Source organism: Phalacrocorax carbo, chromosome 7, assembly GCF_963921805.1.
Source record: "Phalacrocorax carbo chromosome 7, bPhaCar2.1, whole genome shotgun sequence".
Lineage (NCBI taxonomy): Eukaryota > Metazoa > Chordata > Aves > Suliformes > Phalacrocoracidae > Phalacrocorax > Phalacrocorax carbo.
In genome coordinates, this window is record NC_087519.1 from 582,515 (window position 1) to 606,738 (window position 24,224).

The window sequence follows — 24,224 nt, forward strand, 5'->3', positions numbered from 1 at the left end:
CACGCCTAAGCCCAAACCCACGCCTAAGCCGGAGCCGTGCCAGGAAAGATGTTTATTGGCCTGGGGGTGTGGAGGGTGGCAGAGCCCCCCCAGCCCCAGCCCAGCCACCCCGGCCTGGCCTCACGCCTTGGCCTCAATCATGGCCTCCATCATCCGGGCGCTGTTGGTGATGGCCGTAGTCAGGAAGATGAACTTGCACCCTGCGGGAGAGGCCCCGCCAGTGCCCTGTGAGCCCAGGGCAGAGCCGGCGCTCCCAGACAGATTCCCAGATCCCTGTGTTCCCCAGGAGCACCGACTGGGGGGGCTGTGGATTTCACCTCCCCCTTCCACGTGGGCTTTAGCCACCACCGACATCAAGCACGGCCACAGCTCAGCTTCACACCGTGACCACGGGAGCTCCCCAAGCCCCTGCCCCCGGGCGGGCGGCATCCCTCTGACCGCTGCGGCTCCTACCTCTCTCCTTCCCCAGGAACCGAAGAGCAGCGATTTCGGAAAAGGTGCAGCCCCCCAGGAAGACGGCAAGGATGACGCGCTGGGACTCCCAGGCGGGATTGTCTTCCACGGCGCTGTCTGGACAGGGCAGAGTGCTGTTGGACCCACCAGCCCCGGCCCACCCGCCCCCGGCCCGGCGCTGGCACTACCTGAGACGGAAAACTCGTTGCCGTTGAGCAGCCGCACGACCTCCTCCAGGCCCAGCCAGCTGCGGCGCTCCAGCACCTGAGGGATGGGGCGAGGGTCAGGCTGAGGCCCTGGGGGTCTGGGCAGTGGGTGTGGGGCACAGCTCAGAAGACAGACACACTGACCAGCAGACAAACACTACCAGCCCCAACCCCAGGCAGAGGGACTCCTGCCGCACCCCCCGGCAGGAGGCCGGGGCTCGGGTGGATGCACGCAGTGCTCCCAGCGGCAGGCGGGCTCACCTGCTCAATGATCTTGCAGCTCAGGGGGATGTAGGCACCGCTGAAAACATATGCCATGTCCCGAGGCATTTTCAGGTCATACTCTCCATCCACACGGGGGATCTACAGAGACGTGTGATACCCTGGGTATGGGACCAGCCTGCCTGGGGCTTCACCAGCTCTCTCAGAGGTGCAGGCAGATGGGGAGGGACAGACGCCCAGAGCAAGCCTCTGCCCCAGCACACTGGGGCCAGGGCCAGCAAACACATGGCTGGGGCAGGCTGTGCATCGGAGGGCCAGGGCCAGAAATGTCACATCTCCACTGGCCCAGGACCAAGGCCAGAGAGCTGCCCCCCAGCGCCAGGCAGCAGCATGCAGCCAGCACCAGTCTGGAGCAGGGCCATGGCATCTGCAGGGGGCAAGGTGAGCCCCAGCCCTTGCATGGCCAGAGCACCCAGCCCTCCACCCGATGGCAGGGCCCAGAGCCAAGGCCGACAGGGAAGCCCGCAGTGACTCCCTGTCCAGGGGAGAAGCTCCTCTGCTGCCTGGAGCAGCTGCGGCTGCTCTGGCCCCGTGCAGTGCGTGGCTCTGGGGGTGCTGAGCCTGCAGACCCGGCACAGACTGACCAGAGCTCTTCTGGCATCAGTGCTCATGTGGGCAGAGTGGCAGGCCAGCAGCCCCATGAGGACATACCAACCCCAGCTTCTTGCTTATTGCTCGAAAATTGCTCTTCCTGGCCAAAGAGTTAAAGGCATCTGTGATCTTTCCTGGAAAACAAGATGAGGAGAAACGGCTCAGAGACTTTAGATTTATCACAGCCACAGGCTGGGCAGAGGGATGCGCAGAGCTCCTGGCTCTAGAAGACAGCTGGCAGCCCTGCCAGCCCTGCTGCTCCCGCAGGCAGAGCCCACTTCCCTGTTCATAGCACCTCCTCTAGGGGCGTGCTCTGCACCTGCAGAGTCTGCATTTGCCACATGCTTCCAGGCAGCAGCTCCCGATGGGGCAGGTCTCTGCCCCAGGGCTCCCCCCAGGGTTCCCAGGCTTCCAGGGGACTCGCAGCGCAGAGAGGGCTGGCTCTCACCTGCAGCACGGTCCGTCACCAGCTTGCTGACTTTGCTCTCCACAGCAGTCAGGGTCTCTCCAGCCGACTGCTCGGTCAGCAGCCCGATGCGTTTGAGGTTGTGGAAGGTCAGCAAGTGCTCGGGCCCGTAGCTCTGGAGAAGGGGGCAACCAGATCACTGCAGAGCCCCAGCTGTAAGCATGGGAAGGCGGCAGGGTGCCACCTCCATGGGGAGGTACAGGCTGCTTAGAGCAACCCTGCAGGCAAAGGGCAGGGGCAGCCAGACCGCAAGGCTTGTGGAGGCAGGGGCTGTCCTGCAGAGACAGCCTGAGCATCCCTGAGGAGCGCTGCTGCCCAGCGCCTCATGGCAAGCAGCAGCAGGGAGGGGAAGCCCAGTCCAGCGCAATGTTTGCTTTGCTGTGAGCCCCCAAACACACTCACCTGCAGGTACTGGGTTTTCAGGGACCGGTAGTCCTTGGGAATGAGACCTGTGGGGAGCACCAGGGTGAGCTCTGCGCCCAGGCTGAAGCGCCCCGGCACTGCCCCTCCCTGCCAGCACAGCCAGACACCTCACCATTCTCCGTGATGGACAGGAGGCACATCAGGCGCAGGCTCTCAATGGGGGACACCTGCATGGGAGCAGGTGGTGAGCCGCCTGCAGCCCCCACGTCCCCACCGCGGGACGGGGCAGCCAGAACAGCCTGTCCCTCCAGCTCGGCGCAGTCTCACCTGCCGGTCAATGTGCTCTTCTATGAAGCTGGTGCTCTCACGGATGTCAAAGCCCTCCAGCAGAGCTATGGCAGGGGAAGAGGCAGTGTCACTTTGCCCACCCCCAGGGCTCTCACTAGGTAAACGAGCTGGAGTCTGGGCTCAGCCTCCCTCCCTGAGTGCCAGAGAACATGGCAGGCTTGCGATGCCGGGCCTCCTACCCCACCATGCACCAGCCCTCTGAGGATGTGGCTTGACCCTATTTAGGATCTCAAGACCCACCCCAATACAAACACCCTGGAAGGACTGTGGTCACACAGGGTGCACCCTGGCTGCCTAGGCCTGGGGCGAGTGGGTCAGTGCAGAGGGTGGGGGAGTGAGGACCGGGACAGGGAAACAGCTCTCACAATGTTCAGCCTTGATCATCTCCTGGAAGTCCTGCTTGGTTTTCTTTTTCATGATGGACTCACAGGCACCAATATCTGCAAAGCCAAGAGAGACGGCCACTTTGGAGGAGTACCAGGCTCTGCAAATAGCTTGTCACTCCAGCCCCACCATGAACATTTACATGACCTAATAGCCTCTGCTACCCTGCCACTGCTCAGATCATCTGCCCTTCCTGGGGACTAGCAGGGCCCTTCAACCCCCCCTGCTTCCTCCAGGAGCCCGCTTGCAGCAGCTGAGGGCCTCTCCCTCCCTGCTGTCCCAGCCCTGGCTCCTACGCAGGCTCAGCAGGCGATGCTCTTGCTTTAGTCCCTTCAGTTCCTGGGAGACAAAGTTCTTCATCTGCTTGATGTCCATGCCACGGCGCCGCTGCGGAAGAAAGAGCATGTGAGGAGGTGACCTGGCTGCAGAGGGTCGGCACCGCGGGTGTCCCGCACACCAGGGTGATACTCACGTCATACTGTGCCTGCAGGTTACGTGACTTCTGGCTCAGGAAGCCGAACACACTGGAGAAATGCTCGTTCCGAATCTGGCTGAAGACCTGCAGAGAGCACCGCAGCAGTTGGCACCAGGCCCCACACTCCCCTGTGCCAGCACAGGGCCCGGCCAGCCACAGCCCCCAGCACCCGGAGCGGACGCTTGCCAGCAGCCTGAACAGTAGCAAGACAAGGCAGTATCCCCGCCAGGGAGGTCAGTGCCCCAGAATTCCGACTGCTGGCACGGCACACCCCTGCACGCAGGGACTTTGCCAACTACAGTAGCTGAGCTGCGCCTGCGGACCACATTTCTCTGGTCTCTGTACCCCAACCCATCCCAGCCTGCGCTCTGAGGCCCAGCAGCACCCACCCACCCCCTGCTCAGGCTTAGGGGAGGAAACGCCCCGCTCAGCCTCCTCCTGGGGCCACCTGGGCACAGAGCATGGCGGGAACCCTCCTCCCCCAAGGCACGTGAGCAGGACTCACTTTGTCCTGGGCATTGAGCAGCACCTTAATACTCTTGTCAGAAGAGGTGACATCTGGCCCAAAATCCACGCTCCCTGCAGAGAAGGATGAAGACCTGCTTTGCCCCAGCACTAGCAACATCCCAGCACACTTCGGCCAGCCCTGCTGCAAAAGGCAGCAGAGACCAGCAGTGCCCACCCAGCTGCTTGGTCAGACCAAGGGCTGTCCTCACGGACAGCCTCCAGCAGCGCCCCATGCTGGCACTGTCCCTGCAGGGAACAGCTTTGGCTGGAGCATGCAGGACCTGGGTCTGACAATGCCAGGCACAAACCCAAGACTCTCCCTCTGTGGGTACGGAGCCCCGCGCTGCCCTGTTGCCTCCCCCAGTGACCTACCACACTTGATGCGGAAGGTGTCATCCACCAGCCCCTCGTACACCACCTGGGAGCACAGCGCCGTCACGTAGTCCATGTCTGCAACAAGAGCCGATGCCTGGGCTGCCCTTCTGCTCCTCACGCCTCCCCTGCCCAGCCTCGACCACCGCAGCCGGCCACCCCATGCTCCTCCTGCTCCCTGCAGCCAGCACAGGATCTCCGTGCCCCATTCACCAGGAGATCCTTCTCCAGGCAAGCTGCTAGCCCAGACGGCTCCTCCTCTTCCAGGCCTTGCCCTCTGTCCCCGTCGCTCCAGCCTACCTCTGTCCATGAGGAAGACATTGCCGATCTCAGGCTTCCTGCCCTGGCCGTCGCCCTCACTCTCCTCCTCCAGGTCCCGCCACAGCTCGTAGCTCATCTGTGATGGGCAGAGCGTGCCAGAGCCTGGGGGAGCAGCCCTGGCCTCCCACCAAGGGCCGCAGCCTGCTCCAGCACCAGCACCAGACCCTCACGTGCCGCTGCGGTGTGCCAGCCAGGACAGGGCCACGGCAGCCCACTGGGACGCCTGGCTGCAGTGGGCCTGGGGCTCACCAATCAGTGCTGGGCACAAGCACTTCCCCCTCCAGGGCATGGGGTGCTTCACAACACTCCAACAAGCAGCGGACGCTGCTGCGGCTCCCCCTGCCCAGCCTTGGCACGGGCAGCGCTGGCTGGGAGACGCAGCAGGACGGCAGAGCCCCCCGCACACTTGCCGAGCCCCCGGAACCACCTGGCAAGAGGCAGCAGCTTGGTGCCACCTCCACAGCGACGCAGTGCCACATGGCTGATGGGGTTTGATTCCCCACGATCTTAAAGGGACCAGAGAGGCTTCCTCACGCGCCAGCCAAGCCCAGAAGCACAGGCCATACCTTGGCACACCTGCCAATCCCATAGGCCTTGCCGAAAGGTCCATACAGGGAGTTCAGTAACTGCAGGGCTCGAGCGATGGAGTTGATCCAGCGGTGATCTCCCTCCTGCAGGGACCACAAGATGTGTTGGGGAGCAAGTCTGGCAGGCTGGCTGGGAAACGACTGCCTCTTCGGGTGACTCAGCTGGTGATGGGCTAGGGATGGAGCGGGCCCTGGGCTTGGTGCCTCCAGGAGGAATGGGCACAGGAATGTGCTGGGATGCCCTGAAACTGCTCAGGGGTCAGCAGAGGAGAGGCCAGCCACAGGGGGGCTGCGTGTGGAAGAGGGGAGGCATCACAGCCTGCCAGAGTAGCCATCCCTGGAAAAAGCCACCCCAGGACAGCAGGCAAGGGCCTGCGGTAAGGGCTGAGGGGACTGAGCAGGAGGACATGATGCATCAGCTCTCTGAGCAAAGCTTTTCTGTCCCGAGCCCAACAGAGGAGCGAGGGGAAGGTGACCATCCTGCTGGGCAGTGTCTCAGCAGCATTGTCCCACTGACCAAGAAGTAGTCGCGAAAGAACTCAGGCAGCTCCATGCTGATGATGTCTTCATCCAGGGGGAGCAGGTAAAAGGACCATTCATCGCAGGTGACATCTGAGTTTGGGACAGAGAAAGGTGAGAGTTACCCAGCCCTCACCCAAAACTGCCCCAAGAATCACAGCAGCCCTGCAACAGGGGAGTGGGGAGCAGGGAGATGGGGTCTTTCCACAGGGATTCACGGCAGGACCCTCTCTCCTCCCAGAAGTCAGAGGAGAGGCGCCAACGCTGCAGTGTGCGCACACCTGCCTGCAGGCAGGCAGCCAGGCTTGAAGGAACCTGCGGTTCCTGCCCACGCTTCTGTCCCTGCCAGCGCAGGCATCCCAGTACCGGGATTCAACTGGGATCCTGCAGCATCAGAGATACCGCAAGCCAGCCCTCGGGGAGGGGAAGGGGCAGGCACCACAGCCCCACTCACCACCAAAGACTCCTTCTTCCTCCAGCACCATCTCGCAAGCATAAAACTGGAAGAGAAGGAGAGACCCTCAGGTCCAGCCAGGCTCTGAGTGTGCAGAAGAGATCTGGCGATGCAGGGGACCGGCTCGTTCCCAGGCATTGCAACATTTGGTTTTACTTAATCATTTCTGGGTTAGAAATGTCTGTGGAAGGCACAAAGGCCGGGCAGACAGAAACTGACAGGTAACTGGCAGCAGAGCATGGTCAGACTGACCTTTTGGGGGCTGAAGATGATCTTGTACTTCCTGCTCCTCCCTGACATCTTGTCAGCATTGACAATATCTGCAGACACAAAATGTGTGGACTCTGCAAAGGATTCCCACCATCCCAAACCAGCACAGCTCCTCTTATCTGATAAGCTCCAGGGTCCCACATCTCACAGGACCCAAAATATCTCAGGCAGAGAGAAAAACCCTGGGCACAGGGCCCATCTGCAAAGGCTGCAGACTCAGCGAAAGTCCTTCTCAAGCCCACTGGACACCGGTAGCCTAAAGCACTGACCCTCAGCCCATGCGGCATCAGATGCTCCCCGCGCCTGTGTGTGCTGAGGCGGCTGCAGCCCAAGCCTCAGCGCAGGGCTGAGACCTTACCGGTCAACAGCAGGCAACGGACAATGGCCCCTCAACTCACCAGCAATGTACCTCATCGTCTTGATCCGTGGCCGGACGAGGAAGCAGAACCTGCCATCACAGAGCGATGGAGGAAAGTGAGAGGCCCCTTGTGCCCAGCCCAGCCTTCCCTGGCCCGTCTCCCTCAGCGGCTCTGCCCTGGGTCCTGTCCAGCCCCACGGAGCCAAATCCTGAGCTGGCAGCTGGAAGCAGCACCTGCCCTGTGCCTCTTGCCTCCCACTCCACCATTCCTGCTGGCCTGGCCTGGCAGCGGGTGCTGCCCGGCCGGCCGTGGGGCCAGTGCAGGCCAGGCAGGGCAGCCCCAGTGCCGCCGTACCGGTGCGGGACTCACTGGTCGCTGGCGCTGGGGGCCGGCCGGCTCTCCACCTTGTACAGCTTGTCCACCTCGTGCTGCTGCAGGGAGAGGCCGAGGTGTGAGCGGGCAGCGCAGGCAGCACCGGCACTGCAGGCAGTGCGGGCAGCACCGGCAGCGCGGGCAGCTCCGGCCCCGGGGTACCTTCAGGATGGAGACGTTGGCGATGCGGTCCAGGGGGCTCATCAGGTCGGGCTCGATGAACAGGTCCTTCTTCCCGGGGAGCTGCAGGAGGGCAGAGGTTGGTGCTCCCGCCACACCGGCTGCCCTCGGGCCCGACCCCGGCCGCCCCAGGCCCGATCCGCCTCCCCTGCCGGTACCGGGCCCCTTCTGGGCCGCCCCCGGACGGCCCCCACCCCAGCCCCCGTCCCCGGTGCGGGGTCCCACCGGGGCCCGGCCTCCCGCCGCCCTCCCCGGCCGGACGCCGCCCGGGCCCGGACCTGCTCCAGCAGGTAGATGAGCTGGTCCCTCGCCAACCGCTTCAGGATGCCGAAGTCGGGCGCCTCAGGCACGTCCCGGCGGCCGGCGAACGCCATGGCGGAAGGACGGGGGGCGGCGCGGGGCACCGGAACGCCCGGACGCGGCCGCGGCGCCGCCGGAACCCCGCGACGGAACACCCCCACCCCCCCCGGCGGAAGTGCTCGGCGCCACGGCAACACGGTGAGGCGGGAGACGCTCAGCTCTGCGCACGTTTATTGGCCGCCGCGCCCGCCATGCCCGCCCCTCCCGGTCCCCGGTGGTCCCGACGGTCACAGGGCTAAGCCGCGCTCCTCGAAGAGCCGCTGCAGCTCCGCCTCCAGCGGCGCGCTCGTCCCGCGCAGGCCGGCCACCACCCGCGCCGCCCACCGGAAGTACTCCTCCACACGCTGCGACGACCACCCTGCAGGGACACGCGTGGCGCACGTCACATCCGGCTGTGGGAAGCGCCGGGAGGTGGCGCGGCTGCCCCGGGCCCGGCGCCGCCGTGAGAGCAGAGCCCCGCTCGGCCGGCACAGGCGGGGCTTCCCCTCCCGCTCCCCCGTCCCGACACCGTGACACCCACCCGCCCCGTGACACCCCACACCGGGCCAGGCCTGCAGTAGCCTGGGCCGGTAGTACCGAGGGCTCGGCTGTGGCACCGGCAGCGGGGACCAGCCCCACGCTCACGGGTGGAGCAACGTCCCCTCGGCCCTGCCACGCCGGGGAGCAGCTCTGGGAGCGGCCGGGGCCCTTGCCATGGTGCCGGGTGCGGCCGGCGGCGCCCGGTGCGAGCCGTACCTTGCGGGGTGCAGCGGTTCAGGTCCCGCAGGTTGTACAGCTTGTCCGCCAGCTTGACCAGCTTGGCCCGGGGGCTGCTGCCGGGCGCGTGTTCGACCTGCAGGCGCTTTCGCTCTGCTTTGGGCAGAGTCTTGTCATCCGTCACCTCCTCCACGACGCGCCTGACCTCCTCCCCGAACCGCTCCTCGATCTCGGAGAAGGTGGTGTCCGTGTCCTCCACCGTGTCGTGCAGGAGGGCGGCCTGGGGGGGGATGAGGGGACAGCCGGGGGTCCGGGGCCAGACCCCGCGGTACGGGGAGCGGGCCGGGGCGGGCAGGGCGTTACCTGCAGCACGACAATGTCCGTCACGCCAGCCTCGTGGGCCAAGATCCTGGCTACGCCTGTGTCGCAGAACAGAGAAGTGGGACGGGGGCGTGGGGAGGGGGGAACCAGCGGCTCCAGGCCAGGGCAACGTGTGGGCACCAGGCAGCGAGGGGCCCCTGGGGACCCCAGTGCCCGGGGTGGGGGGACCCCGCAGGCACGTCCCAAGGGGGGAAAGCCTTGGGCTGGGGCAGGCAGGAGGATCCCGGGGGACTGCCACCCACGGGGGGGAGGGGGGTGACTGTGGGGACAGGAACCCCGGGGCAGCTGCTCCTGTGGGCACTGCCCGCGGCAGGGCAGCGGCGTGGGGTAGCACCCACCCCAAACACGGGGCTGGGGAGCCGAGGGGGGCGGGCAGCGGTCCGGGGGCTCAGCCCCGAGGCAGGTGGCGGGGACGTGTGGTGGGAGAGGGAAGCTGGCTCCCCGCAGGGACCGGGGTGGGGGGCCCCCGGGGCTGAGCGGCGCTCCGGAGCAGCCAGGGCGTCCCGGGGATCCCCCGGGAGCGGGACGCGGGGCTCTCCCGGGGCGGAGCCGCGGGTGGGGGCAGGGCTCCGCACCGATGGGGTGGTTGATGTAGGGGGTGCCCTCGGGGTCCTTCCGCCGCTGCTCCTTGTGCTTCCTGGCCGCGAAGTCGGCCGCCTCCAGCAGCCGCGCCGCCTCGGAGCCCATGGCCGGCGCGGCGGAAGCACGCGGCGGAGGCGGGTCCGTTCCAGCCGTTTATTGCGCGCCGGGCCCCGGCCCGCCCTGGCCCCCCGGCAGCCGGTACAGCAGCGAGCCGTCGGGGGCGCGCACCTCGCGGCCGGCGGCCGGTCTCGGTGCGGCGCTCAGCGACCTCTCGTCCTGCCGCTGGCGGCGGCGCGGCGGGGGGCAGCCCCGGCCCCGCAGCACCCGCCGCACCACGTCGACGCTGACACCGAAGCCCTGGGCCAGGCGCTCCAGCGGCCACTCCTCGGGCAGCTCCTGCCGTAGAAACCTGCGGGCACGGGCACGGTTACCGGGGCACGGTTACCGCGGCACGGCCCGCCCCCGCCGCCCCGGCCCCGCCGCTCACCGCATCTGCTCCATCGCCTGCCAGGTCAGGGTGCGCTCGGGGGCGCCGCGCCCCCCGCCCAGCTCCCGCCGCAGCCGCGCCGCCCACCGCCGCCGCCGCGCCCTGCGGGGGAGAGACGTGAGCGCCCCGGTGCCGGCCCTGGCCCGCCGCCCGCACCGGCCGCCCCGCACCTCTCGGCCTCCTCCAGACCCGGGTCCGGCGGCTCCGGGTCCCCGGGCCACGCCGCCGCCGCCCGCCGCGGGGTCCCGGCGAGGAGCGCCGCCGCCCGCAGCCCGCGCCGCAGCAGCGCCGCCATAACCGGCAGAGGGGGGCCGGGGACCGGGCGGGGCCGGCGGCGGGGCGGCACCGGAGGGGGTGGCGCGGGGTCCCGCGCCCTAGGGGCTCCCGGGCAGGCGGTCGGTTGTGGCAGGGCGGGGAGCAGGTGGAGCGGGGGGGGGGGTCGGCTGCTGCTGGGGGTCGCAGGCAGGGGTGCCGCCCGGGTGTGCCGCGGGAGCCGTGCCGGCGCCCAGACTCCGCTCGGGGCCACAGCAACCCCCCCAGCCCAGCAGCTGCGGTGCTCCGGCGAGCACCCACTGGGAGAAGGCTGGCTGCAGGCATCCCCTCCGCCACATTACCTGTGCTTTTCATGCCGTGAGCGTGCGAGGCACTGGCACGGTGCAAGGCACACGTGTGCGGCCCGTGGGTGGCCGAGGTGACGGGGAGCTCCCGGACTGCGGGAGGGCTGAAGGTGGCATCGCCTGTGGCCTTCCCCACGCTGGCTGGGGACCCTGGGTGATAGCTGTTTGCACAGAAGGACAGCCTGCCATCTTCCCCTGGAAGAGCACAGGCAGATATGTGGGGAGCAGACAAACACCAGCAGCTCTGGGGGTCAGCGGCCCACTGCTGCCCTCCGTGATGGGGCTCTGCCCTGTGACACCCTTCTCACCCTGCTCTCAAGTACTCCCGGGCTTCTCACGCTCCCCCATCCCAGCACATCAATCCTTGGTCCTGGGAAACCACCCACTTTCCTCCTTGCCCCTGCCAATGGGATGCTACCAGCCTCAGGCAGAGACCTCCAGCAGTCACCAGTTCCCAGAGAAGTGCTCAGTGCCCCCTCTGCAGGGTCTCAGCGACCCAGGGACTCCGAACTCCATCCAGCCCACCCCCTCCTCCCACCCCAGCAAGACCAGAACATCCACAGCTCCCACCCATCTGCCCGTGGCTCCAGCTCACTGACTTGAGCCTCCACAACGCAGGCACACAGAGCCAAAGGAAGGTAATGCATACTCACGGCCTTCAGCCTTGTTTGCAGCACCAGGGAGCCGGTGACCTCTCACCTGCAGCGCCCTGGGTTCGGTGCAGGGCTGGGGAAGCGCTGCTGTCCCTGCTGCCTGGATACGCAGCCAGCCCGCGTCCTGTGCCCGGAGGCCCTGCCGCACCTTGCGCTGCTCATGGTAAGGGATGCTCTGGCCTCGAACCAAGAGGGAGCCCGTGGCGGCAGGATCCGAGCCCGGGCCGGCCGGCAGCTCGGCCTTGGCTCTGGGGCTGTGTACGAGCTGCCATGCCAAAGGCCGGAGTGGGCTTCCCAGGAGCGAGCGGGGGATGAGCGTCACTAAGCGATGGGCCTCCTGGCCCCCGAGCGCATCCCAGAGAAACTGCGGCTGGAAGGAAAGGAAGCAGCTGCAGCTTAGCTCCGGGGGCCTTGGCAAGAGGCAGGAAGGAAAAGTCTTCCCTGGTCATCTACTAAAGCTCACTAAAGCGTCACCCTGCACTTTCTCCCCAGGCACACCACAGTCACTGCCACAGACTCGCATCATCTAAGGGGTCGCAGCAGCTGCCTGCCTGCCCTGCCGGCAGCAGGGCTGGGACTCCCGTCCTCTGCCCATAACACTGGGCTGAGCTGGAGCAGGGTTTGTGGAAAGAAATGCCAGAGTGGGCTGGGAAGACTCCAGTGATGAAAAATCTGACCCACCCCCAGATAATCCTTCACTGCTGAAAACATCCAGATTTTAGGCAGAGTTTGCAGTTTCAGGTGCTGTTCTGCTTTGTCTGGCGGGGGAAAAGGCAACTACCATCTGTTCTTACAGATCAAACCCCATCTTAGGCTTCTTTTGTTAAATTAAATGGACTATTTACAATTTATTGTAAGAAGTCTTCTAGTACCTAGGTCCTGAGTAATTCCTGCAACTCTGGTGCCTTGAGTTTGTCAGCATCCTTCTGATATGTGCTACCCTTCCAGCCGGGAGTAGGAGGCCTTTCTGGAAGCAGACGGTGCCACTGGAAGGCAATGGGCCTTGCACAGGTTTCCACCAGTTTCAGGTCCAGAAGTAGCCCTTCCCCAACACAGCTGGGCATAGCCACCATCAGTACTCCAGAACAGCCCCCGTAGCCTAATGGAGCCGACGGGCAATGGACTGCAGGCTAAGTCCTTGTCTGGTTTTAGACCAGCAGCACTGGTAGCCTGGTTTGGGAATCAGCATGGTAGCCAAGACTCAGCATGATGCAGTCTCACAGATCTCTAGCTCTAGGTCCAAACCCCGGTTCCCCATGCGCAATCCTCTGCAAAGCCCAGCTTTCTTCAGCTGAACACCTCAAGACGGTCTGGGATGGGGCAGCAGCAACGTCAAGGGTTTACGCTGTGGCGTGCCCTTGCAGAGTGAGGATGGCTCTGAAGGGGGAGCCCCACACCGAGGGCTGATCCCTACGCGGTTTTAGGCACATGCATGAACTTAGTGTCAGAAGGCGTGTGGTGGAGTCATCACCATCCCCGTGTGGGGAATGGTGTCCTATAGAAGGCAAGATGCTTAGGGAGAGGTGTTGTTTGCAGTCAGAATTCACCTAAAGACTTTTTTTTTGTTGTTTTAGACATCCCTACGCTTCCCTCCAGTCCCTCTTTGCTGTATGCACTTGTTTACTACGCTCCTAGCACATTAGTGCTCCGAGCCTACCGAGGAGTTGATTTTATTCAGCTGGGAGAATCACACTACTGCCCTGAATCAGCAGCTCACACAGAGCTGTGTGCTGGGGGCAGCAGTGTCCGAAAGGCAATATCATCGGGGTCTGTTCTTTGGAATACTGGGGAAAGGGATCCTCTGGGGGAGGGTGCTCAGGGGCTGCACAGAGCACACCCCTTTGGAAAGGGAAAAAGCCACTAACTGCATGAAAACCCATGGACCCAGGCACTACATTGGATCTCATTTAACTGAGCCACACCAGAAACGCTCAGTGCCCGTGATCCATTCCTCATGAGCCTCCCGTGAATGGCTGTCCCCTACATCAGCCTTGTTGTAGGATGGATCTGGGCAATCTTCATTTACCTGTCTCTTGGAGATAATGGTGCAGGATCTCTGGGTGTTGGCTGGTCTATCGGTTGTGGGGAGCAGCTGGGAGAGCTGATCTGCGATGCCCAGGCCTCGGATGAGGTTCTCACGCCGCAGAAGAGCATTTACTCTTTTCTTTTCCTCATCTTCAACAATATCCTGGGGTTGCATAGAGTTGTACTGCATGCACTGTACCTTAGGAAAGACAGACCTGAGTTACAGCAGAGTTGGAGCAATGTGTGGGAGAGACAAAGCCACAGACTGCTCCGAGCCCTAAGGAAAATTACAGACTTTGGGTGGAGCGGGACAAAGATCCTGGTGGGAGCCACAACAGGGAAGGGACAACACTGATGTGTGCAAGTACCTCCCAGCACAAGCCATCAACTCTCCGGACTTGATGCAGGGGAGTCCATCCTCGTAGTTTTGTTCCTCAGGGGGTACCACGGCCCAGCGCTGTTCCCAGAGCCACGTTATTCCCTTTGAGAGCCCCATGACAACTGCTGATGAGAGCAAGGTACCTTTCTGTCCCACGACCTGGTGCTTCTATAGGTGAGGTGGGCTGTGGGAGCTGTGGTTTTATTATGGATCTGGGATTTGTCCCCAGCTGACTCTCCATGGAGGTCATCTTTCCTCTCTGTTTTCTTCTTCCTGGTAACAGCTTCCAACCTTTCTTTCTTCAGGCGAATTTCCTCCAGTTGCTGCCTGCCATAGAACAGTAGTCTTAGTCATCAGTTCAATGAGTGCCATAACAGCGAGAGGCTATTATGAAGCCTTCAATCCAAGGACACTTCACTGCAGTCGGGAGATCTGTAGTGAATAGACCATAATAGCAGCGTGCCAAGAAATGGGCCAGGAGTGCCTTTAAAAGCAACTCTCACTGCTGTAAGAAATGCCCTGAATTAGGCTGTGCCAGCCAGAAGGGTAGAAGACACTTGCGCCATGGTGCCTCTGGAGCCCAAAAGCCAAAGGGACGTTGCATTTGCCTCCCAAGGGTACATGCGAAAGGACGTGGCTTTGCTGTGGTGACACAGCACACGCAGACTCCTTCCCTTCCAGCTTACGCACATCTGTTAAGCAGCAAAGTTGCTCCCAAGAAGGGATCAGAAGCAAGCGGTCTCTGTGCCACCCCTGTGAGGAGCGGGTTTTCCACAGCAGCAGCGTACCTGGCACACTCCTCTCGTGCTTTGGATGACGCTGTTTCCTGGAAGAGGGAGCCACTCTGCTTGAAAAATGGCTCATACTTCTCTGTTCCACCTGCTGGATAAATGCGCCGGTAACCGCCCAGGTGCGAGTTCTCGTACTTCTCTGCCTGAGACAGCCAGGCAGCCTGGCTGCTCTCTAACTCCTCGCGTCTGCAAAGCGGGAGAAAGCACAGGCAGGGAGCTGCGACCGGAGGCTCCAGGTGCTGTGCCGGCTGAAGGACAAGGGCTTTCCCCATCTGGGAGCATGTTTCACACAGGTGCACTGCAGGGAACCAACACAGCCCACACCTCTTCATCCTCTACCTGTGGAGCACTGGTGAATCATTTCCAGATCTCTCCCCTGCAGCCCAGGCTCACACCCTGCCCCTCAGCCTTTTCACCCAACTAACCCAGTTAAGAAAAGTTCAGTTAAAATGTGCCTATTCAAGGCATATCTGCCACCCTGCATGCTGCTGGGAGCCTTCCTTGCTAGCAGGGAGCTTGGGGCAGCCAAGGCTGCAGGGACAGGCAGAGGACAGAGCTAACACGCTCAGTGTCTCCAGCCCCGACTTATCTCAGGTATCCTAATTGAAATGGGAGCTGGAGGGAGTTCCTGCCTCACCCTGCATGGCAGGAAAAGCCCAGGCAGCAGGCTCATCCAACATGGCCTCATGAAAGGACATGCAGACAGAGAAGCAGGAGGAAACCTTCAGCCCTGGGAAAGGAACCCCACTCTGGAGAAGGGCCCTGTGTCCCTGGATGCTCTTGGTCCCTGAAGCAGTCTTGTCCTGGGACCATCGCTGTGAGCCCAGGGATGCCGGCACTGCCGGACATGACAAGCAGGCACAGCTCGATGGGTTGACTCTGTAGAGGGCCCAGAGCCACAGGTGTCTCAGATCTCCTAGCACCCAGAGATGAGCCCTGGCTCTTCCTTGCAGGATGAAGGTGGCTTGGGAGATCTCTTCTCAGAGGCTATGTAGTGCCCTGGCCTCTGAGAGCTTTAATTTGGAGACAGCCAGCCTTGTTTTTTTATCCTGCTCCACTATGCCTCATCTTTTCTCGTGGGGGACCTGCAGCACTATGGGGAAGGGCGATACCTGGATGCGCGGAGAGTCTGATGGGCCTGGAGGAGCCGTTCTTTTGCCCGCTGTTTGTCTTCCTCCAGCACCTTCCTTTTGTTACAGGCGTGCACATTTATCAGGTTGATGGTATCACAGAGAAGAGCGTCCTTCACCTCACGGTCTAGGCGAGAGTCTGTGGTGAAGCTGGGAGAGTGGTTCACCTGCCAAAAGAAGCAACTAATCTAACCTGGCACGTCCTCCCAGAAAACGCTCCCTGGCCCCAGTCTGTCCCACCGCACACTCTCCAAGTGTGTTCTTCCCTGTAACAGCAACAGAAAGCAGGAGGCTGCACGCAGTGCCTGGTTCTGTCCTGCAACATAGTGCCCATCCGCACTGCAGGTCATTCGGATCCCACACCCCGCAGGACTACAGGTGTGGGGCAGCTATCATAAATTCAGGGTGCTGTTACAGGCAAAGGAGTGCTAAGGTTCAGGAAACTCCCTGCTGTTAGAGAGGGTGCAGAAGGAAAAGGCTCTTAGACCCCGCTTAGCCTGCAGTGGGTTGCTTGGCTACTTGTCTTCACAGCCTGTTTAATTTTGTGAACACGGTGGCCCTTTTTAATCAAATGAGTTCTGTTCATCCCACCACCCCTTGTTCTCTGGCCTCCCCCAGACAAGCCAGCTCTTGGCTCGCTGCTGTTTCCAGAGTTGCTTCAACATGGCAGGAGACTTCTTCCTCACCTCTAGGAGCCAAGGCTTCAACTTTCTGTCTAGCAAAATATCAAAACCCAGTATCTCAAAGCAGGCACAGCCAGTAGTGTGGTTTGGAAAGCAGCTTTGGTAATTGTGCTTCACAACAGGGTGAGCTGAAATAAGAGTCTTTATAATAATATCTTCAATATCTTCCCAGAGTTTTGTTGTGTTGTAGCTGTTAGCCATCATCCAGGCATTCAGGGTGGACAGCTTCCTGTGTGGAGGACAGGAGATGAAAAGAGCTGACATGTGATACCATGTTTGCCCCAAGAAAGATGGAAGTAAACCAGTGCCCCAAATGCAGCTCTCCTGCAGGATGTGCACAGGGCACTGCGGTACCTGGAGAAGACAATACCTCTTACTGCCCATCATGTCATCCTGGATGAAGTTTTCATTATGTTTGTTGATAGCGTAGTTGGTCAAATGCATGCAGATATCATCCTGAGAGAGGAACCACAAGAGACTTTCATCTACTCTTAACCACAGAGCGTAAATAGAAACAGCCCCATTAGCACTAATCTAGCCACCGACTTCAGCCACTTCTATCTCTTCTCTGTGGCGGTGACTTGCAGCAAGGAGTTAATCATGCCGGTGATTCCCTCCCTACCCAGAAGGTAAAGCTAATAGAGCTCTACCCTCTCTCTGCACCTCTGCCCTTATCTCTGGGGGAGAGGGCAGGGCTCAGCTCCACAAATGCTATTCCAGCCGCAGCCTCACCGATAAACGGGGGACTCCTCAGGAGAGAAGCTGCAGCAAGTTTCTGCAGATTCTTCCTCTTCCTTTGTTCACCCAGAGCAGAAGACGTGCACGTATCAGAATGAGGGAGGGCAGGTACCTGTGCAGCTCTGGGACAAGCGGGCCGATAGCCAGAAGCCCAGGGTGTCTCAGGGCAGCCCGTGACCGTAGCACAGCAATCCAACGCTACAGGCCACCTTCTGCTGGGATTTTACAGGTTACAGACCCCTGCCTGGAGCCAGGCACGGCCATACTCTGCACCTGGCTTTCCCAGCTCCCCTCCCTGTCTCTCCTGTGCTGTTCCAATACCAACAGAGAGTCCCCAGATCCCTCTTTTCTGCCTGAAGCTCAGGCAGGCAAGGAATGGTGTGGTCTTGAGAGCACTCATAAAGGCAAGAAGCTGTTGGAGTGTTGCCCAGAAACTCTGTGGGGTCTCTGTCCTTGCAGGTTTTCAACATCTGACTGGGTGAAACCCCAAGAAACCAGATCTGAATTTATTGTTGACCCAGTTTTGCACAGAAGGTAGGACTTGGGACCTTCCAAGGTTCCTTCCAAGTGAAACAACCCCATGGTTCCATGATAATGCCAGCAAACAGCCCAAAAGTGGGGCCTGGGAGTAGATCTACTTCAGAAACTCCTGAAATGCCTCCTGTGAGGTGGTGGAGGAGGTACAGAGGGAGGGGAGAACAGGGAAGAAGAAAGCTGGGTCCCATGAAACCCACCAGTCCCTGTCTTTTCGAGGTCTGGAATGCCCCTAGGAAAAATTAGGGACTAACACCTACAGATGCTACATGAGTTTTTTTGAAACTTCCCTTTTTTACCAGGTTTCTGCTGCTGGGATCGATGTACCTCATGGTAGCAAACCGGGCCAGACCCTCCTTGTAGACAAAAATCCTCAGTGGGTCACAAGATGTGACCAGCACATAGATACGCATGTCGAATTTAAAGCCATCGATCAGGAAAGGCTGCAAGAAAAAAGGCAGGAGCAAGCATGAGATAAGGAAACATGGCTAGGCATGCTGCCAACTCCTCAAGGTTGGCTACTCTATCTGCACTGCTTGTGCCGCTCCTTGGCAGCTCAGCAGCGAGGAGAAAGGCAAGCTTTTGCCGTGCCTCTGCTGCGCTGCAGCCAGCCCAGTACCCCTGGCAGGCCCAGCAAGGCGCAGGACTCAAGGAGGATGCAGGGTGCTGGAAGAGCTAGGAGGTTGCAATCCTCCACCTGTTATTTCAAGACCATCCCCATTACCTTAGAGATATACTGCTGGCAGATCATATGCTCTCCGTGTTTGATCTCGTCTGGATTACGTGTTATGAAGATACCTCTCCCCTGGCAGCCACTGTCTGGTTTGCAGATGAACATTCTGGTTTTCCTCGCCCGTCTGTAGGCCTGGAAATCTCCATAGCTGTGCGAGGAAGGGGTGGCTGTTACAAACTGCAAAAAACCAGCCTCTGAACTCTCTCATGACAATTAGGGACTCAAGCTATGGTGCTGCGGGCCAGTACGGACCAAACTTCTGCAGCAGAGGAGTAGTACGCCTATTCCCAATCTATATGAGTTACAAACTGGTCCTCGTGTGACCTGGCAAAGCTCTCCTGGTTCCACCTGTCACTGGCACACATCTCCACTGCTGCCAGGAGGTTCACGGGAAGTGGTCACAGTGCACACAGGAGCCAGTAAGATTTTGGCCCTGCCACCACAGAGAGAGAGCAGGAGAAAAGAAACAAGCCCTGGCTACAGAGGAGGAGGAGGAGGAGGTCACAAGTCTTTACATCCCCTTCTAAGCCAGCTCATCAGCAAGCAGGCAGGAGGCCACGGCCAGGTTGTTGTAAGCAGGGCGCAGAGGCTCGCGAGCTGCGTGCGCCTGCCACGTTAGATGGGCAGTCGAGAGCAGCTCCAGTGGGGGTACGGTGCTTTGAAGAGTCAAGCCCATATGCCAGTTAGTTATTTTGCTGTAGGTGGAGAAGGACCGTCTCTCTAGTGGGCACCACGTTTAGAGAAAGAGAGAGGAAAACAGGACCAATCCCCAAAGACACTGCCAAGAGCCACCTGAGCCCAGGAAATGCAGCCTGGAAAGAAAGATGAGAGAACTAGGTCTGTCTTCTCCAGAAATGGGAAGACTGGGAGGCCATGTGGCAGTAACCTTCCCGGACATGACACGCTATTAGCAAAACGCAGCAAAGCCCTGTTCTCCAAGGCCAGTGCAAATGGGAGAAGTACTACTTGCTGGTATTTCAGCAAAGATGCTTTAGGTCAGATCGTAAGAAAATAATTCTAACCGTGAGGAGGGTTCAGCTACAGGGGAGCCCTACTTTGAGGTCTTCAGGTAATGGTAAGAATAAAATCTGGGAACGTGTATCTTGTCTCCTTACAACCACCCAAACTTTGAGTGCTCTTTGGTCTCACCCAGCTACGTTTCTATCATTGCTTGCCTGTGTATGATCAGAAAAGCCAGGCCTTCTGCCCCAAAGCTTGAGTAACTCAGCAATGGTTTACATCTAACTGTATATGTATTAGCAGAGTGACCCACACTCTTCCACTATCCTCTGCCGTCAGTGTGCTCTACTGCAGCGGATGGCAGAGGTGCAGGGGGTGCGGAGACGGCTGTGGCAGTCGGTGGGGTGGAACCGCCTCGTGCCCCTGTCCCGTGCCCTTCCCGGGTGAGCGATGGGCACCTACCCAGATGGTGGGACAAGGCAGCCCGCCATGCTGCTGTGCCGCGGCCTCTCCTGTTCACCCTGAGCTGCAGAGAGACCTTACACCAAAAAACACAGATTTACACTTCCCACTTGCCCACTGCCCTTTGGCTTTCCAGGAGGGTCCCTCTCCCCAGATTTAGCCCTTTGTTACACAGCCGGCCCAGCAGCAAGGCACATGTCGCAGGAGATGCCGTTCCACAGGCTAATTCAGTCTAATAGGAATTAAATATGTGTGAGACTAGAAACGTGTCTCAACATCCTGTTCGGTTCCAGGGAAGGTTATGAAGGCCCAGACTGAGACAGGAGATCTCAGAGAAGTCCCTCCATCCTGGCCCTGGCTGTCAAGCATAGAAGCTCCCCCTTCCTAATTTCGTACCCCTGTTCTCAGCTGCATTAATGCATATCACTCACTCAGCTGGCAGGCACCAAGTGCGGGGAAATATATTGTACTCCTTGGGGAAGAGCCTGAGCATGCGGTTAAGGTTGCGAGCCAACAAGTCCTTACGGCAGATCTCTATCATGCCTGGAAAATGGTTGATTTTCTGAAAGAGGTGCAGACGAAAACCAGAATCAGCAAAGGAGCAGCAGGGATCTTCCTCGAGACCCGAGGGAAGCCCACAGGCAGAGAAACTGGCATGCAGAACAGGAAGCTGGGCTTGCGGTTGCCTTGAATGGCTGCTGAGGGACAAGATTACGCTACAGCTGCTTTATCTGAACTTCACCAGTCCGATTTATCTGCTTGTTCCATCTCAGCCCTGAAGCTCTCCCTCCCTAGAATATCACAGCTTCTGGAAGGGAGCCATGTGTCATCAAGAATCATTTATTTCGTCCTACATGAAAGGGGTTGGCAGCTCTCCAATTCATGCTACTAACTACCACAGTGTTGCTGATGGCACTGTACCAGAGACCCAACAGAAGTAAAGGCTTGTGAACCTGCGCCCTCTGGAACCGATGCAGAGGAGGGGGCACGGGCGCTAGTTCAGACGCTTCTGTTTCATTCTGCAACACGATGTTCCATTAACAGCCCCCGTCTCACCCTCCCTCCTGAGCTCTTCCTGCTGGGCAGCCTTCACACGGCAGGTATTTACCTGAAACCGCTTCATTTCCATGACACGCTCCAGAGAGACAGAGTAGTCCGTCCAATACACTGTCCACTCCTCATTTTCTCCCACTTCTTTCAGCCCACAGCACCGTGCCGCCCGCCGCACTGTACCAAAGCAAGCAGATGACAAGGCACCAGGCAGAGGATATTAAGTACTGGGGACCGTTAAATCCCCAAGGTAACCAGGGACAGAGCATGGGACAAAGCTCTCCAGGCTGCAGTTCCGCTCAGAGATGCAAGGTATTGGTGGGACCCTTCAGGAGGCCTCCAAAACACAAGCTTTACCTGGCTAAACTCACCCCAGCTGCTGCCTGCAGGTGCAGTAGGAGCTATCAGCCCCATAAGTCTGCATGCCGTGGGGTCCCAGAGCACCCCCGGAACTACAGCAGGCTTGAACCTGCCATGGGTCTGACACCACATGGGCACATAAAAATCTTCTGAAGAGTTTCATCTTTGGAATGAAAAGCTACCTGGCAGCAGAACACACAAGCTCTGGGGCAGAAGGTCGCTGCTGGGATGGTTCGTGTTAGTGCCAGTTCTGAATGTGGCCTCTCGCAGGGCTGGGGAGGCGATGAAAGCCAGCGCACGCCAGGAACCCTTGTGAAACGGTCCTGGTTCCCGGGGCACCTGCGCTGCCATACCACCTCCCCATCCGCCTCCCGTCCCCACGCTGCCCGAGCACGGCCCCGGGTGAAACACGCAGCGCCTGCTCCTCTGCACAAAACCAGTGCTCCTCGCGCAGCTGGCCAGGCTGTGACCTGCAACAGCGCAAACGCGGTTGCGCTGCTAGAACAGTCGTTAGCAAATTGGCTAATTACATCCATCAAATGATAGGAGTCTATTCTTTTAAGATACAGCTTGTGGCAGCAAAGACCACCAAGGCAGGAGGGTGGCCCAGCTCCCTGGAGCAGGTCACTGGAGATGAACGGCAAAGGGAGAGGTTCCAGGCACTGATATGCCTGTTCCATCACCAGCTTTACGTTAAAGAGTTGAGAGCTCTTGCCTCGTTTCCCCAGGCACAGTCTTGCATTGTGACTGCCCCAAACTAGACCTTTCTCACCAGTTTCAGCAGATGTGCGGCAAATGCAGCCGTACGGGGGGGGACACGAGGGCTGGCACCGCTGTTGCACATTTTGTGTCTCTTGAAGCCAGAGGGCACCTCGGCCCACAGCGGGACCAACTCCAGGCTTTCCGCAGAGGCCCGAGTCGCTTGCAACCAATAAATGCACAAACCAAAAGTGACTGCGTGGTAGAAATTTGGCACCAGCGCTCCTCCCTGGCTGAGCGGGTACCCAGGCAGCTTGCGTCGGTGGGCTGATGTGCAGGGACCCCCTGCAGCACCCCGGACTTACCGCTCTCGTACTTGCAGCTGGTCAGGTTGATGGAGGGCACGCTGGAATTGAAAGAGACGACAGAACAGCAGCTCAGCGTGGAACCGGGCCCCGTCCCGGGCAGGGGAGGGAGGGATGGAGGGACAACCGCGCCCCACAGAGCTAACGGGCAAGTCTGACCCGGCGCCAACGGGCTCAGCAAGCCGTGAGGCGACGGGGCAACGAGGGGTCCCGGCCACGGGCCCGCCCTTGGGCGCGTCACGCGTGGGATTATTGGGACAATTTAAGGGAAAGTGCCTTTATTTTGTGGTTCGGGAAGACCCCGGAAAGCCCCTCTGGGGCTGGGGCCGGAGGAGCCCGGCCGAGCATCGCCCCTCGGCGGGGCAGGGCCGGGCAGCTCCGGGCGCCGCCGCGGATGGACAGACCCTCCGGGGAACGGCGGGCACACCGGAGGGGAGCGGCATGTCCGCCCGCCCCACTCGCCTGCGCTTCCTCCGCCTCCTCCGCGGCTCGGGGCCCGGGGGGCTGCCGGGGGCAGCGGGCCCGTGCGGGGGCGCCGCGGCGGCAGCCTCCGCGCCTGGGGGGCCCGGCCCCCCCCCGCCGCCGCCGCCCGCCTCCATCGCTCCCGGTGCCGGCGGCCGCCACGTTCCCATGGCGACGGCTGCTACCCCCCCCAACAGCCATAGAGACCCCGGCGGCCGACAGGCCAGAGCGGCCCCGCGCGGTCACGTGCCCGGCAGCATGGCACCACCGCCGAGCTGCGCCCCCGGCGGAGCGGCAGCCGCCGCTGCGGCGGGAGGCGCGGCCCCGCTCAGCCCGCCAGCAGCCGCGCCAGCTCCTCGCCGAGGCGCAGCATCTCCGGCTCCGGCAGGAGGTGCTCGCGGATGGCGCGCAGGGCCTCGGCCTCGGTGATGTCCCGGAAGAGCGGCGCCGCCGGTAGCGGCAGGTAGCCGGCCAGCTCGCACAGCGCCACGTTAAAGGCCTCGCTCGCCTTGGCGCCGAAGCTGGGCCTGCGCGCCCACAGCAGCACCCGCAGCCCCCGCCCGCCGCCCCCCGCCGCCCCCTCCGGCGGGTCGCCCCGCGTGGCGAAGACGTTGTAGGCCAGGCCGGCGTCGGTCAGGCGCTCCGCCGCCCGGCACACGTCCCGGGCCAGCGCCTCCAGGCCTGCGGGGCCGGCGGCGTAGAAGAGGAAGGCGGGCGCCGGCACGGCCCGCAGCAGGCCGAGGCGGCCCGGCGGGCGGAGCTCCTGGGCGGGCGCCGACTCCACCAGCAGCGGCCGGCCCACGTAGAAGCCGTGCAGGTGGAGGTGGTTGACGGAGGCGCAGCCGCCCAGGCCGTTGAAGCCGACGCGGAAGCCCGGGTGGGCGCTGAGCAGCGCCGCCTCCAGCCCGGCGCGCAGCAGCGGCGCCGTGAGGGCCTGCGGCAGCCGCCGCGCCGGCTCCGCCAGCAGCAGGACGTGCCCCCGCACCAGCGGGCTGGCGTTGATGGCCACCAGCAGCGGGTCGCGGGCGGCGGGCGCCGCCGGGCCCGCGCCCCCCGCCCTGCGCAGGCGGAGCAGCACCTCGCCGGGGCGGAGGCGGGTGAAGTTGAAGGCCCGGGGGTCGAAGGGCTGCCGGAGGCTGCGGACGGCCTGCGGCGGGCGGCGCTCGGTGCCGCGCTGGACGTTGAGCTGGGCCACCAGGCGCATGGGGCCGGGCAGGACGCGGGTGGGCAGCGGCTCCAGCCGGTACCGGAACAAGCCCCGCTCCATCCTGTCGTCCCAGCTCTGCAGCAGCGCCCGGTCGAAGCGGGACGGCGCGGAGCCCGGCTCGCCGTCCCAGCCGGCTGCCTGCAGGACGAAGTCCTCCTCCCCGTAGACGAAGTCCTCGGGGCTCGGGTCGCCCGGCTCCTCGCCCGCCGCCGCCATGCCAGGTACCGGGCGGGGGCAGGGACGGACCGGAGCCGCCGGCCCCGGTGCCCCCTGGCTCGCCACTGCCACCCCCCCCCCCGGCCCCGGTGCACGCCGCGGGCGGGGCGAGAGCGGAGCCTGCGTGGCGGGCGCCGGTGGGCGG

The 24,224-nt window shown here is 61.8% G+C and overlaps 4 protein-coding genes and 1 long non-coding RNA gene across 7 annotated transcripts; 1 reads left to right on the forward strand and 4 right to left on the reverse strand.

The window, feature by feature from the left end:
* Window positions 1-37: 37 nt before the first annotated feature.
* VPS33B (VPS33B late endosome and lysosome associated) lies at window positions 38-8,008 on the reverse strand. 2 transcript variants are annotated; one of them, XM_064455924.1, is made up of 23 exons: window positions 7,788-8,008; window positions 7,492-7,572; window positions 7,327-7,388; window positions 6,997-7,046; window positions 6,581-6,648; window positions 6,329-6,374; window positions 5,873-5,967; window positions 5,335-5,439; window positions 4,748-4,844; window positions 4,448-4,525; window positions 4,074-4,147; window positions 3,566-3,652; window positions 3,390-3,480; window positions 3,075-3,149; window positions 2,689-2,753; window positions 2,534-2,588; window positions 2,401-2,447; window positions 1,981-2,113; window positions 1,593-1,666; window positions 921-1,022; window positions 642-717; window positions 454-570; window positions 38-200 (listed from the first exon to the last, which is right to left on the reverse strand). In XM_064455924.1, the coding sequence occupies exons 1-23, from the start codon at window positions 7,881-7,883 to the stop codon at window positions 121-123; spliced, it is 1,854 nt and encodes a 617-aa protein (XP_064311994.1). In that variant the 5' UTR covers window positions 7,884-8,008; the 3' UTR covers window positions 38-120. The 2 variants fall into 2 exon arrangements, with proteins under 2 accessions (XP_064311994.1, XP_064311995.1); XM_064455925.1 differs by lacking the exons at window positions 7,492-7,572; window positions 7,788-8,008 and having other exon boundaries at window positions 7,312-7,388.
* A 10-nt stretch (window positions 8,009-8,018) lies between these two features.
* HDDC3 (HD domain containing 3) lies at window positions 8,019-9,774 on the reverse strand. Its single transcript, XM_064455933.1, has 4 exons — window positions 9,522-9,774; window positions 8,929-8,984; window positions 8,605-8,845; window positions 8,019-8,227 (listed from the first exon to the last, which is right to left on the reverse strand). Exons 1-4 carry the CDS (start codon window positions 9,631-9,633, stop codon window positions 8,097-8,099), a joined length of 540 nt encoding a protein of 179 aa, XP_064312003.1. The 5' UTR covers window positions 9,634-9,774; the 3' UTR covers window positions 8,019-8,096.
* A 24-nt stretch (window positions 9,775-9,798) lies between these two features.
* On the reverse strand, window positions 9,799-22,474 carry TTLL13 (tubulin tyrosine ligase like 13). Of its 2 annotated transcripts, XM_064455922.1 has the most exons (14): window positions 20,829-22,474; window positions 20,152-20,282; window positions 18,290-18,446; window positions 17,865-18,008; window positions 16,664-16,749; window positions 16,297-16,522; window positions 15,593-15,777; window positions 14,478-14,666; window positions 13,829-14,016; window positions 13,312-13,505; window positions 11,286-11,655; window positions 10,630-10,827; window positions 10,016-10,117; window positions 9,799-9,937 (listed from the first exon to the last, which is right to left on the reverse strand). In XM_064455922.1, exons 1-13 carry the CDS (start codon window positions 20,847-20,849, stop codon window positions 10,041-10,043), a joined length of 2,166 nt encoding a protein of 721 aa, XP_064311992.1. In that variant the 5' UTR covers window positions 20,850-22,474; the 3' UTR covers window positions 9,799-9,937; window positions 10,016-10,040. The 2 variants fall into 2 exon arrangements, with proteins under 2 accessions (XP_064311992.1, XP_064311993.1); XM_064455923.1 differs by lacking the exon at window positions 20,152-20,282.
* Window positions 13,505-16,445, forward strand: LOC135314233 (uncharacterized). Its single transcript, XR_010373672.1, has 2 exons — window positions 13,505-13,828; window positions 13,995-16,445. It is a non-coding gene; the product is annotated as an uncharacterized LOC135314233 (long non-coding RNA).
* Window positions 22,475-22,827: 353 nt separating the features above from the next.
* GDPGP1 (GDP-D-glucose phosphorylase 1) lies at window positions 22,828-24,206 on the reverse strand. Its single transcript, XM_064455929.1, has one exon. The coding sequence runs from the start codon at window positions 24,077-24,079 to the stop codon at window positions 22,985-22,987; it is 1,095 nt and encodes a 364-aa protein (XP_064311999.1). The 5' UTR covers window positions 24,080-24,206; the 3' UTR covers window positions 22,828-22,984.
* Window positions 24,207-24,224: the final 18 nt, after the last annotated feature.